The sequence below is a fragment of the Lissotriton helveticus genome, chromosome 4_2 (assembly GCF_964261635.1).
Source record: "Lissotriton helveticus chromosome 4_2, aLisHel1.1, whole genome shotgun sequence".
Classification (NCBI taxonomy): Eukaryota; Metazoa; Chordata; class Amphibia; order Caudata; family Salamandridae; genus Lissotriton; species Lissotriton helveticus.
Window position 1 is genome coordinate 4,128,686 of NC_136064.1, and position 13,986 is coordinate 4,142,671.

The window sequence follows — 13,986 nt, forward strand, 5'->3', positions numbered from 1 at the left end:
CACTGCCTCTAAGATAAACCTGACTGCTCGTGCTAAGCTACCAAGTGGGTGAGCAGGGGTTATTTTAGGAGTGTAACTCCCTTATCCTGACTAGAGTGGCTGTTTCTGACAGTCTTTGGCACATGCCCTAGCCTGCCAAAAATCCCATTTCTAACAGTCAGTATCCAGTTTCCTTAAACATGTAGTAATTAGAAAGATGAAGCAAACCAAACCACAAAAGTGTTTAATTTCCTATGAAACTACATGCATTTTTAACAGATGAGTCTTAAAGCTACAGCATGAAAAATCATTTAAAACATAATGTGTACACACACACATACACACAAACCACTACAACGCACACACACAAACACCACTCCACCAGTATGACTGAATCCTAGGGTGAAACAGTAATGTTCTTGTGTTTGACACAAACATAATTGCTTGTCAGACTTTTTTTGTTGTTGCAGATTTATATAGCACAAGCTTGTCTTGAAGGTATTGGAGTGCTTTACATGAGCACCAGTTATGTTACACAAGGACACATTCATTTTTTTGGTAATCACGGGGAGATTAAGTGATTTGCCCAGAATCACAGGATGCGGAGTCGACCCCAAGGATCGAACCTTGGTTTCCCAGCTCCAAAGTTGGCAGTCTAGCCGTGAGACCACATCCTCTCCCTTTATACACAATGGTAACAGGTGGCTGCTCCTCCTCCACACACTGTAAAAGCAGCCTGACATATCTTACTTTAAGAATCAGCCTTTTGGTTCTGTGGCATCAAGCTCAACAATGGGTTTCCATGCATCACTTACCTAGCCGCAGGCGGTCACGCGGGAACTCCCACTTATTGCTGTCATATAGGAGTCGATCACATTGTTCATCCAGGGGTACTTCGTCTGGATCCATTATGATTGACAGGTAGCCAGTCTTGATGTCTGCTGGTATGGGCTACAAGGAAGAGTCACATGCCACAAAGTAAGGGTTGTTGCATAAGCATGCACTAATCCCTCTTACTAGATATCCCTATGACTTTTGAACCAATGGACTATGCTTGGGAAAGATTCCGGGATGGACAATAGAGCCGAAGAATGGCTAGCTTATTTCCTGTGTGTCAAAGAATAAAAAGATTCCATTATTCTCCCAATGTCGCAGAGTGCGGATTTTTGCAAAACCAAGCCAAGCAGTAGATGCGGGCAATAGGTTAAAAGAATGTTTTTCTACATCCTAATGCTAGTCGGATTGTGGCACATGGACATAAACTGGTGTGAGAGTGTGTATATGTGTACGTGCATCTGTGTGGCTGAGGATGGGGGAACTAGTTAAAATAGCACCCATGCCCACCTGATACCTGGCATTAACATATTTGTATTGCCCTGTATCCACATTCATGCTCATTTGGCTTAGGTACAACCATTTGTTAACATCATCAGCAGAGGGCAAAATCGCCTAATTGTTTCCGCCTTTCACATCCCAACCCAAAGACATCGTCTGCGGATTCCCAAAGGGGTCATCCCTTAGCCCCACAACTCTTCAACATTTACCTTGCACCCCATGCAAAGATCGCCGGCTCCCACAGACTCACCATCATCTCATAAGCGGCTCATCCTGTCCCTCTCAGAAGACCCCATCAACACCAAAAACAACTTCAAATGGCGTATGACCGCATCAACATGTGCACCCACTGCCGGAAACTCAATGCTGAGAAAACGGAAGTCCTGATTTTCGTACCCAACAACTCCCACTGGGACACCACCTGGTGGCCTATTGAATTGGGACTCACTTCCACCCCCACAGGGCTCGAAACCTGGGCATCCTCCTATACACCAAACTCTCCATGAGACACAAAATCAAAGCTGTCACATCAGCCTGCTTCAACATCCTCTGCATGCTCAGAAATATCTTTAAATGGCTTCCCAAGGACACCAAAAACACCATCACCCAGGCTTTGATCATGAGCAGGCTAGACTACGGAAATGCACTCTACTGTGAAATACCCACCCACCTCACACACAAGCTCCAATCCATTCAAATCGCCAGAGAGACTGGTTCTCAACTTACTCCGCTGCACTCACATCACTCCTCACCTCTGCAAACTCCAGTGGCTCCCCATCCAGAAACGCTGCCACTTTGAGATACTCGCCCTCGCCTGCAAAGCACCCTATCAGAATGGCCCTGCCTACCTCAACCGGCATCTCCACTTCCACCAGCCAACCTGCAACCTCCGATCCTGCCTAACTGTCACTCGCAAACATTCCCTGCATTTGCAGACGCACAGTAGGATGTTCCTCTCCTGCTGGAACGCCCTCCCCCTGGACATCAGAACAGCCACCTCACTCACAACATTCCACAAGAAACTCAAGACCTGGCTCTTTGACTGATGGGCCAGACCTTCTGCACCAACTCAGCGCCTAGAGCCCCTAACGGGGGATTAGTCCACACTCTACAAATCCTTTTTACATTACATTATTTTACATTACATTACAAGGGGGATGCATGCCACAATACAGACAACAAGACAGCATTCACAAGATGGCTGACAGCACGTGCATGTGACTCGCTCTACAGACAGCATTCACAAGATGGCTGACAGCACGTGCATGTGACTCGCTCCACAGACAGCATTCACAAGATGGCTGACAGCACGTGCATGTGATTCGCTCTACAGACAGCATTCACAAGATGGCTGACAGCACGTGCATGTGACTCGCTCCACAGACAGCATTCACAAGATGGCTGACAGCACGTGCATGTGACTCCCTCCACAGACAAAATTCACAAGATGGCTGCCACCATGTGCACGTGACTCCCTCCATAGACAACATTCCCAAGATGGCTGCCACCATGTGCATATGACTCCCTCCGTTCCAATTACACAAAAACAAAGGTGCCTCAGCCTCTATATTACAGTCTTCTCTGCCTTGCTGACCCTCCCATGGTAATACGTGAGCCTTACTTTTTTCAGCTTCCGGATGAACAGGGTAAGAAGGAGCCAGAAAAGAGTAGCTGCGAGGCCGGTGCAGACCAGGATGATGACTTCAAGGTTGGATTTTTCCTCTGCGCCTGCATGTTAATGGCAAGAAGAGACATGACAACTTTTAACATCACCGTCTGACTCGAAAGCATCCCTTAAATCGTTTATGTTTCTAAAGCTGAATGCTCATACATCTATATTTTTTACATTTTAACATGCATATTAATGTCTATCTATGTGCATTTAGATGAAATTCCCTTCTACAGTTGCTGGTACAATGACCATGTCATGGCAAACTCACAGCTCCTGCTGTCTACAAATAAGCCAAACAACTGATCAATTCTGCAGAAGTTTTGCAAGTTGAGGGTATGTATCAGCTCGGAGCACGAAGGAAATGTAATTGATGTTGAAAAGCTGCGTAGGGTTTGCCAAGGATCCCTTTCAGCCATACAGCACGATTGGATAGCAGTTCACTTCTGGGGAAAGGGAGAAAAAGTAATAAAACCGAAATATCCCAGCATGTAGGCCCTGAAGGAATGGAGTACCCCCTGAGAGGAGGAGTGTTAGGGGACTGGAAGAGGGCAGGAGAGGCAAAGTGATTAAAGATCTTCTTAAAGTTTGGAAACATGATGCACAGAAAATCACTGGTCGGCTCACAGAACATGTTATTGAAATGATGCTCACGAACTCAACATGCATTCAACTGATTTCAAATGGAGAATCTTGGTGCTAGATGAACTGTTATTCCAGGCGCAAAAAGTCATCACGTATTGCACACTGACTTTTTGCGACTGGAATCGACCTATGTATTAGTCGCTAAGCTTATTTAGCGATAAATATCGCTAGTTGTTGATAATATGCCCCAAAATAACAAATCATAAGGGGTTATGTAATATTCACTAGGTAGGTCCCAATTTGCAATGCTCTATTACTGTCTGCAATTTGCAGTAATAGTTTGCAATTGTCTGCGATTTGTAAATCAGTTACCACCTCCTTTGTGGAGTCGGTAACTGGTTAATGGTTTTCGACCAGAATAGTATTTGCAAACTACTGATACATTCAATACAGAATTGCAGATTAAAAGGAGCACCTCTTTTATGCCCCTTCCTAATTGCAATTTAGTACGGGTCGAAGAGCCAGTTTTACAAGTCAGAGAAACTTTCCGCCTTGTAAAACGGGCTGTATGCATATTGCAGTCACAGACCCTATGAATTTGCATGGCAAATTTGAATTTTGAATCGCAGGGTTTGCAAATGCAAGCTCCTTTTGTACATCTGGCGCTAGGTTTTGTACTTTGCTTTGACTTTGGGACTAAGACATAAATCAAACAGATGCCCCTTGCTTCGGCTAGGTAGAAGAAATTGGACTTGAAACATTATTGATGTCCATGTTGATAAGGAGGCATAGTATACAATTTGCGCCTGACTTATGATGCATTAGTGTGGCAGACACATGAGCCATATCTATTATTTACTGTTCACACAACCAGCTTCGCAACTGATTCCCAAATACAAAGTGGCTCTCAAATAGATGTCACTTATGGTGGTGGATAATAGCATTGTCTATAATTCTATATCTTCTCATTGCATTGGGGCTGAAGAGAGTTGCGGCTCATTTAATATGTACTGGGACATGCTTTGTTGTTCACAAAACCTCTTGGACTCAAGCCATCCTGGTCCATCCAGAATATCAGAAGATATCTGTACTTGCAGTTGGTTGTGGCCAAATGCCCTTAATGGAGGATCTTATTCACCAAGCATGCAATCCTGAAAGAGACCTCACTGCTGAGCAAGAGAACAGACAGCTCTCTGGATTATTCCTGTTGCCCACCGAACAAGTGGCTCGTGCTGTAAGAAATGTCATTGGCGTGGGCATAAGCAGTGGCATGCAGCATATCATCTCTTGCGCCCAGGTGTTGATGTTATGGAGTTCAAGCATATGTGCACATATATATCTGGAGTGTGTCTGTGCCCAGAGCTTTATAACTACTAGGCTACACCTCATGATGCCTAATGCTATCAGAATTCACCTCAATGGTCATCTTATGAAAGTAGTCTTATATGACCCAAGCTTACTTTAGGAACCAATCCTCATTTCTGACAATCAAACTGGACTTTGAATCCCAGGGAACACCTTGGCCACATGCTAACACTCTGATCTGCAGTCTCGCGGTCAGGTCTGCCTTCTTCGTTAGGGGAGAGTGTCCGTAATGACCTGGAGTGAGGTGGCGAGCCTACTTTTTGTGCCCTTTACTGGGTGGACCATGCGTGCACTGGCTTGAGCAACAAGTTGTTGGTGCCCTATAACTGTAGGGGTGAGTATTGCTCTATGCCTAAAAGACTCCATGCCAAGAATGATGTCACAAAGCATCTCTTAGTCCCAGCTGACATCATCAAGCAAAGCAACCATTATAGAATACTTACTGTAGGTGATTGCTAGAGATGCAGGACTGGATAAAGGGAAGCATTTTTCTCTACACAGGATGGTCCCTTTAAGGCTATAAGAAGGGGCGTGGCATAAATACTACAGGCGGAACCAGGGACTCGCATGAGCCGAAACACATCAAATAATGGCAGCCTTACCTTCAATCGTAACATACGCTGATGTATTGACGCGACCCATCTCGTTGCTGGCTAGACACTCATACATGCCTTGATCTTCTTTCTTCACACGGTCAATTATCAGACTGTTATTGACCAGCAGGGATATGCCTAAGAATGGAATTCCAATAAATAAGACAAGCTGGAAACATGTAATAACCATTGCTGGTGGACATAGTGGAGACATTTGGGTAACGCCAACCCTGAGAACTGCAAGGGGATGAGGGTGCTCCTGGAAGCCAGGGACACAGGGTCTTACCTGACCACTGGGCAGTACATGCAATGCTCCACCAAAACCATGCATGTATTCCAATGACACCTCCCATGTTTCCACTTGTAGAACGCGGAGCATCAGAGACATAGCCTAAGAGTGGAGGGAAGATCTCCTGATACCGACTACGGGGAGCCACTTAAAGGATTTTCCTGACCGCTGCATTAAAAAGTGCATTTCGGCGAAAAGTAACTCTGCATATGTTAATGGTGAGACAATGGGCGGTAATTGGAATTCCTAAGGAAACACGTATTGGCTCTTTTGGAGTTTGATCTTTTCTGTTTAATTGGATTTTATAATTTTTAACAAAGTACATGATTTTAAACAGAAAATCTCGGAGTTCAGCCTTACATAAGTTTGGAATAAAAAAAATTGGTAATCAACCTCCTGTTAGAGACAATCCTAAGCATAATTTGGTCCCCTCTGCCGTATAATTCCAGTGGCCCTGATTGATATAGTTAATATTCAAATATTAGTCAAATTATCACATTTGGCCTTTGTTGGGTTGTGGCGGAAAGTTGGAAATTGTTTAAGGGATTAATTGCAATAACTGAGCCAAGTCTTGACCAGTCCAGCTTTCTATCGTTCAGTGATGGGGGCTGGTCAACAGGCAAGGGTTGTGCTGGCCTTCGCTGGCCAGCTCTTGACACGATGTTGCCTGGAAAAGGAGTAGAGAGGGTAATGGTTGGTCATACTCTTAGAGGCCCATTCCTCATGTTAAAAATCCAAGGTAATCATCATAATTAGGGGTGGCTGAGCCGGCAGACTTCTCGATGACCTGCAATCTATCTATAACAGAGTCTCTGCTTGGAGATCGACATGCACGACTGCCGGTGTCTACTGTGTCTTGGAGTGATGTGCCTTGCGGTGCAATGCTGGAAGCGTTAAAAGGGGCTCTAACCAGCAACTACATCCTCTATCAATTTTAGACCAGCTGATCCAGGTTTATGTTGGTTTTCTGTAACAGTTAAACTCTACTCTCCAAGCCTCTGCAGTCACAACCTTGGCTCGAGTCCCCCTCATGAGCCATTCGTGAAGGGTCACTGGCGAACATACCTGAGGCGGGCTTCATTTGGTATCCATCCTTCAGCCAGGTGATGGTGGGCGTTGGCGTCCCGTTGACCCGGCACTCCAGGTGGAGGGTGCCGCTGCTGTTCACCACCAGTGCGGCCAGCTCCTGCATCACTTGCGGGGCCTCCTTTTCTGTAGTCAGAGGGAAGCGAGCGGAAACATCATTTTACAACGCAGGACACAAGTAGGTGAGGACAACTATGAATCTAAGAGCAAAGACCAGGTTAAACTTTGATGAGTTACAGATAAATCCTGACCTGGTAGTGTCTTGAACAATGCAATCTGTATAGACAGTTTTGCAGAGCACAACCATGCAAACCAAATTCTCATATTCATACCTTTCCAACACACCTTCTGTACAGTCTGGAATCTTTGTGATACATATGGAAATTTAACATAGGTGCTTGCATTCCTTGATCTACAGGGAGGCCCTCTCCTCTAAGGGAGATCACTTGAGTCGTTGGTCATTTTAACCTGGCCAAAGCTAGCAAGAGACAAAGTCTCCTCAAGGCAAGGGCTAGGCTGTGTCTCTGGTACATGTTTTTATTCTGCGAACACTGTAAGACAAGCTACTATTGCCACTTTAAAAATACTGAATCTACTCATCACAGAAGGATGGAAAGCCGAGTCAGGATCTGCGGTCAGCTGCTCGTTACGAACAGCTGACCGTAGATGTCAGTAGAAAGCGCTTAACTCCATTGTGCCGGGGAGCCTGCCCTTAGACAGGGGATCCATTTGCACACTTTGCTGTGAGTACTTGTTGTAGATGAATCTCAGGACACTTCTAATTAGTTACATGTAGGTTTATTGTAGACACAGCTGAGCGCACACCTCACCAGCTGACCAGATCATCAACTGACAAGAGTGGAACACTCCGGTACAAATTAGAACACACATAGGTATTCTGTGAGGCTAAGGACGGTTAAGAACACAAAGGAAGGGCTAACGACCACTGTCAGCCATGTTACATGAAGAACTAATTTACAACAATATTCTCAGTTGATCCCCTGGTTTACGAAAGCTGTAGTAAAATTTGTAGAAGGAGATTGTTGACTCCTCTTGTCGCATGCCCTGTGTGTTCCTGGCACACGCTGGGGATGCGGGGATGAAGGCTGGGATGTGGTGAGTAAGGCAATGTGGAGGGACAAGGGGTGCTGGGAAAGGCTGAGCTAGGAAGGTTTGTGCTCCTGACCTAGTCTTTATGCAGTTGGACTTGGAGCTGTCAGAGACGTGTTGTGCTTCACACAATAGTGTTCTGGCTTCTCCCAGGCAGGGCTGCCTTTATTCAAAACTCAGACACCACTGAGCCTCCAATTCAATCTTTTGCACACTTATGTGGAACTCACCTGTGCAAAAACGTGTCTGTGAGTGGAAATAGCCCGATCCAGATTCACCATCAGGGTTACCTGACATTTCCACCAGCAGATTGGATTTACCCCTGCGGTCATCTCAACAGTTTAGTAGATGGTCTGTTTGGGTGAATCTCCAACCAGGGTAGGACTGGTGCGTTCCTGGCAGTCTAGCAAACTTGTACCCTGGTGAGAATCCCCAAAAGTTTTCCATGCCCTTGACATGCATGGGATGTTACACCTGCAAAGACCAGCAGTAAGCCCCTCACAAGGGTGGAAAAGGACAGGGCACACCCCTGTATGGTATGGGGGTGCAAGAAAAGGGTTTTCTTACTAGGGTAAATTGTGTTCATGATGAGAACAAAAAAGTAAGGGAAATATGTGCTTGTGCATTATGCATCCAGTCTATATTTTGCATACATTTCTACGGCCTGTTTGTTGGGATTCTGTGAATCTCTAAAAAAAACATAAAACAATACAATTTGTAGGCATAAGTTAATGTTGTGCACAGTTACACATTTTCTGTGAATTTGAATCTATAGGGCGTATTTAAAAAAAAAACTTGAGGCGCAGGTGCGTCACCTTTTCCCATATTAAAAGTGACGCACCGGCGGGTATTGGGCTTGTAAATAAACCCTTATATCTTTAACATTGAATATCAGGCCTTTGGAAGTAAAGATGCGTGCACAGGCAACTGATGCAGAAAATGATATGCCACTTACAGAACTACAGTTAGTTCAAAGAGACCCACCTTGGACGAGGAGGGTGGTAAATCGTTCCACCACCTGGTTGGTGTACCGATTCCTGGCAGTGCAGCGATACCTTCCAGCGTGATCCAGTGACACATTTGTGAGGGTCTGGGTGAAGGTGATGGACTTCCAGTGGTTCTGAATGACCAGAGGTACAGATGGAAGCTCCTCTGCAGAGGGGTCGAACCAGGTAAGTTCTGTGTAGAGATGGGGGTCTGCCCTGCAGGTGAGATTCACGTCATTGCCTTGTAAGGTATGGGTTTCCGGACTGGTGCTCAAGCCGGTGTCAACATCTAGAAAGGAAACACAGTGAGTATATTAGAATCAGCAACATGGCTTCAGCACTGCTTAATTTGAGCCTGTGGTTTCTGTCACCTGGAACCAGCACTTAATTGCCAACACCAGCACTTATGAGAGCTGCCACATGGTGGCACTACTTGTGTAATTTAGAGACAAGCAGAACAACAGTTGTTTATTAATTCAATATTCATTAAAAACAACTAATTCCTCCCGCCCAAGCCATTCTTCTAGCTTTGGGGGTATGGAATACTCTGAACTGTCACACTTGTTAAGAGTGTGATGGTTAGTGCTTGTGCTAGTACTGTCAGTGGCAGTGCTGGCAGTGGCAATGGGTGGTGCAAGCTATGGTGGCCTCCTGATGAGGGCCTTGGTATGGATTTCATTTACAAATTGAGCACTAGCTCAGTCTAGAGAAGTCATCAAGTCTAGGTGAGTAAAACATCATTACTCTGTGTCAAAAAGATCTTACAAAGATCTATAAAGATGTATTTCAATCGACAACTGGGAAGAATGAATAGATTAATTGGACATCAGCTTACCATCCAAAGAAGCAAAATAGTACAAAGATGTACGAGTTACTTACCTTCGGTAATGATGAATCTGGTAGAGACGATTCTAGCCGCAGATTCCTTAACGTAGAATTATCCCCAGGCGTGAGACTGGATCCGGAAACTTTTTGCTCAGTATATCTGCGTGCCGGGTTGACGGCATCACGTGGCTCCGCCCACGTCCGTACGTGACGTCAGCGAGGTCATGTAATTCCCACCCCGGTGCGCATACGTCAGGTTTCTTCTGAGAACTTTTCCGCGCCACAACGTGGAGCCATCAGACAAAACTGTGGGAGTATGGGTACAGTGTGCGAAAGAGCAGAAAAATGGAAAAAAGGAATGATGACAAACAACACCAAAAGAAGCAGTGTCAACACTGCAGTACCCAAAAGCAGGGAAGAGAAAGAAAAGAGCGCAGCCCTGAGCAGCCACCCTGCCAGCATGTAGACAGCCCCCCCCCCACTTGAGACAAGGGACACAAGCAAAAATGTAACATTAACATGTAGTAGGGCCATGACCCCAATCAAGAATAACGATTGGGCACCAGTTACAAGACAAACCGGGAACTACAACCTGCAAGGCAACCCCGGCACAAACCCCCAAGCGGCAAATGGCAAGGCACAACCAGGGGACCCCAATTCAGAGGTTAGCAGAGGCCCCTGGACCCTTAGTAACAAAGAGAGAGAGAGGGAGGGAGGGAACGAGATGAAAGGCAAGCCTCCAACCTGGAAGAACAGAGGGGCACAGGAGTACCCCTAGATCCATCCTCAAAAGCGCCAATAGAGGAAGAAGGAACAAGAAACAGGCCTGTCAAAAGAACAAGTAATACACCCACCAGAGACATAGCCACCCCCCAGGAGGCGAGTGCAGAAGACCAAACGAAAGGTCCTCACAGAACGGGGAGGAAGGGCGGGCCGTGAAGGAATCTGCGACTTTAATCGTCTCTACCAGATACATCATTACCGAAGGTAAGTAACTCGTAAATCTGATAGAGACTACTAGCCGCAGATTCCTTAACGTGGAATAAATAGCCTAGCCATACCGACGGGGAAGGAGGGTCTGCGAAGGACCCCGCCAGCCTGGACACAACAGAAAGGCCTACAGAGGACTATTCCAATGTTAGGGCGAAGAGTCCCATCCTCCCAGGCAAGGAGGGGGAACCCCCACAAGCAGAACACCTCCGACCCCAAGAGGGATGTGGGAAGAAGAGAGAATTTAGAAGAATTCAGAAGAAGCCCGTTCATCCTCAGCAGTGGAACCAAGGGCAAGGCCAGGGAGGCCGAAGCACCCCACGCCCCTACAAGGCAACAGAACTCCCATCCAATTCCAGGACAAGGAAGAGGAAGAAGAAAAGCCTAGAGGGCCCAAGGAAACGAGGGAAAAGAAGACGAGCCCAGCGTAGACGGAAGGCAACCGACCAAACAGAGCGGCGCCCACAGCAAGAAGCCACCGGAACCAGGAAGAACAGCCCGGGGCCTCAGGAAGACCAGGCAGGCCACGCCCGACAAAGGGAGAAACACAGAACCGTCCCAGCCTCCAGGACAGGAGCATGAAGGCGAAATTCCCGGACACACTACCACAAGGGGTCCATGCACACGACCTTAAGAAGCATCAGCAACATACATAAACGCCATCGAGAGCAGAGGCCCGGAGGCGACCAGAACTCCCTAGCAGAGCGCAAGCTATATAACAGCTACCACTACCCCACATAGGGTATGTTGAGTCCCAAGACACGAGAACCCTCTTTGGAAGGAACTTCTGCAGCAGAAGAAAAAAACTAAAGAGCTACGGGGAAACCCCCCCGCGGAAGGCTTGTCAAGCAGCTCAAGAGAAAAACAGAAGGCCTAATCTCAGGGGCAATTCTGTGCAAACAACTCAAGCAGAAACACAGAGTCAACAAAGGGCCGTCCAGCAGCCAACAAAGCCATAGTCCCAGCAAGGAGGACTCAAGTGACCATAAAATACACCTCACAGCAAAGGCAACCAGCCCAAAAGAAGGTCCAGAACCATATCAACTCAGCAGTCACTGAGGAGGGGGAGGAGGAGAAGGAGGCGGAGGAGGAGGGGGAGGAGGAGGAGGAGGAGGAGGAGGAGGACAGAGCCCTGCCAAGAACCTCTGAATGGCGGAGTCTGCCGGGGCATGGAATAATAGGGTGCCATCGAATGGAGATCAATCAGTCGCTCCCGAACATTCTCAGGGAACACGCCGTCCCGAAGCCAAGCATGGCGACGGAGGGTGACTGAGGAAGCCATGGCCTGGCCTAGCACCTCTGAGATGTCCAGAGTGGAGCGGAGAATAAACGCCGCTAGCTCCCGGCCATCCAACGCATGATGCCGTAAGTCTACCTGAACAGATTCTTGTGATGCGGCGGGGAGGCCGAGTCCCACAAACAAGAGGTGGCCCTAGCCAACACACATAAGGTGTTACGGGCCCGCGCTAGTCGAGGCAAACATGTTGCGCCCCCAAGAGTCCAGCCAGCGGGCCTCTGGGATGGTGGAGACAACAGTGGCGGTAGGGAGGGAAAAGCAGTCCGCAAAAGTGGACTGGAAGCAGAGGGGTGGAGGGAAAGACACGCCGGGTCACGTGACGCTGGAAGGTGCTGGTGCAGGAGGTGTCGAGGCACCGGATCCCCTGAGGCGGGGCGCCTCCAAGCTCCCATCAGGGAAGAAAGGAGCAAACCCTCAAAGGGGAGCAATAGTTCCCTCCCACCAGTGCCCTGGTGGAGAACTAGGGGTGGGCGTAGTTCGCGAAGTAGCGCTACGCAAAGCTACGCGAAGTGCACTTCGCACTACGCGAACTTCACGTAGCACTATGCGAGCTGCGTAGTAGCATGTTCGCACTGTGCAAGATGCGTTTTCAATGATTGCACAGTGCGGACAAGCATCCGGCACTGTGCAAGCATTAAAAACGGCATCTTGCACAGTGCGAGCTGTAGTTTTCTGCTGCTCGAGTAGATTATTACTCGAGCGGCAGCTTTCTCAACGCGAACAAGTAGTTTCTCATTGAGAGCGGTCGCGAGCATGCGCAACCACTCACAATGAGAAACCTGACCTCCCCGCGTTGAGAATCTAGCAGGGAAGTCATTTTGCTTGCTCGCGGTCGCGAACATGACGTTCAGGACCGCGAACAATGACCGCTGTACTACGCTACGCTGCACTACGCATGTTCGCACTGTGCTACGTGCAGCTCGCGTAGTGCGAAGTTGCGCAAACTTCGCAAACTCCGCGAGCGTAGCTTCGCCCAGGGTTACGGAGAACCTCCATAAGATGGTGTGCTGGAAAATGAGCAACCGGATTACCCAGGCGCAGAATACTCACAGCCGTGGACACTGCTCACCACGCTTTGGCCTGTTTCCGGGGAGGAGGACCCCAGTAGGCACCTGACCTCCGGAGAAGAGGGAGCGTCCGAAGACAAATCCGCGGCTCGACGCCTGTCTGCCGCCGTAGAGTCTGCCGCCTGAGGCAGGACGTCATCACCATCCGGCGCCGAAGGAGACGCCGGATATGGCTCACCCAAGTCACACAGCGCCAGGGACCGGAGCGGAGCCAGAGCTGAAGAGGCCATGGGGCGGTGCCGGAACGACACCGACTCGACCTCCAACGAGGCAGCCGCCTGCGTGGAGGGATGAGATGGACCAGGGAAGTGACACGAAACCCTTTGCCAGCCATGGCCCAGAATGTAATGGATGTGGCCTGCCGACCCATGCGGTTCCACTAGGGCCGATTCAACCTCTGACTCACCTTCTGGCAAGGTAGCCGCCTGCGTGGAGGGTTGAGAAGGGCCTGGAGGGGGGCGAGGGGTCCCCGTCCAGCCTCGACCCACAGCTGGGCAAGGGGAGTCCACTGACCCCTGTGGCGCTGCCTGGGCCAGCAGGCGCCAGTGCTGTGGCGGCATCAGCTCAGCCGTGGACAAGGCCGCCGCCTGTCCAGAGGGCCGAGTGGGGCTCAGGGATGCGACCCGAGCCCCGGCAACCTCCCGCGACACCACAGGGACTCCTGCAGGAGTTTGCAGTGAGGCAGAGGCGCCGTGGTCCGAAGGAGGGACCTCCAAAGGGCCGCACCCCAACAGCACCACATCCTCCAAGCCTGCAGCCAAGCCAGTTGGTGCCTGGGCTGGAGCCACCGGCGCCGCTGAGGAGGGCCCC

The 13,986-nt window shown here is 48.7% G+C and overlaps 1 protein-coding gene across 2 annotated transcripts in view; it reads right to left on the minus strand.

The window, feature by feature from the left end:
- LOC144752173 (vascular endothelial growth factor receptor kdr-like) overlaps positions 1-13,986 on the minus strand; it is a 655,129-nt gene that overhangs the window by 151,431 nt on the left and 489,712 nt on the right. For both annotated transcript variants that reach the window (XM_078640102.1, XM_078640103.1), the window contains exons 13-17: positions 8,996-9,286; positions 6,881-7,027; positions 5,536-5,664; positions 2,936-3,042; positions 795-930 (exon numbers count right to left, since the gene is read on the minus strand). In XM_078640102.1, the coding sequence (XP_078496228.1) occupies positions 795-930; positions 2,936-3,042; positions 5,536-5,664; positions 6,881-7,027; positions 8,996-9,286 (810 nt within the window). The remainder of the gene's footprint in view (positions 1-794; positions 931-2,935; positions 3,043-5,535; positions 5,665-6,880; positions 7,028-8,995; positions 9,287-13,986) is intronic.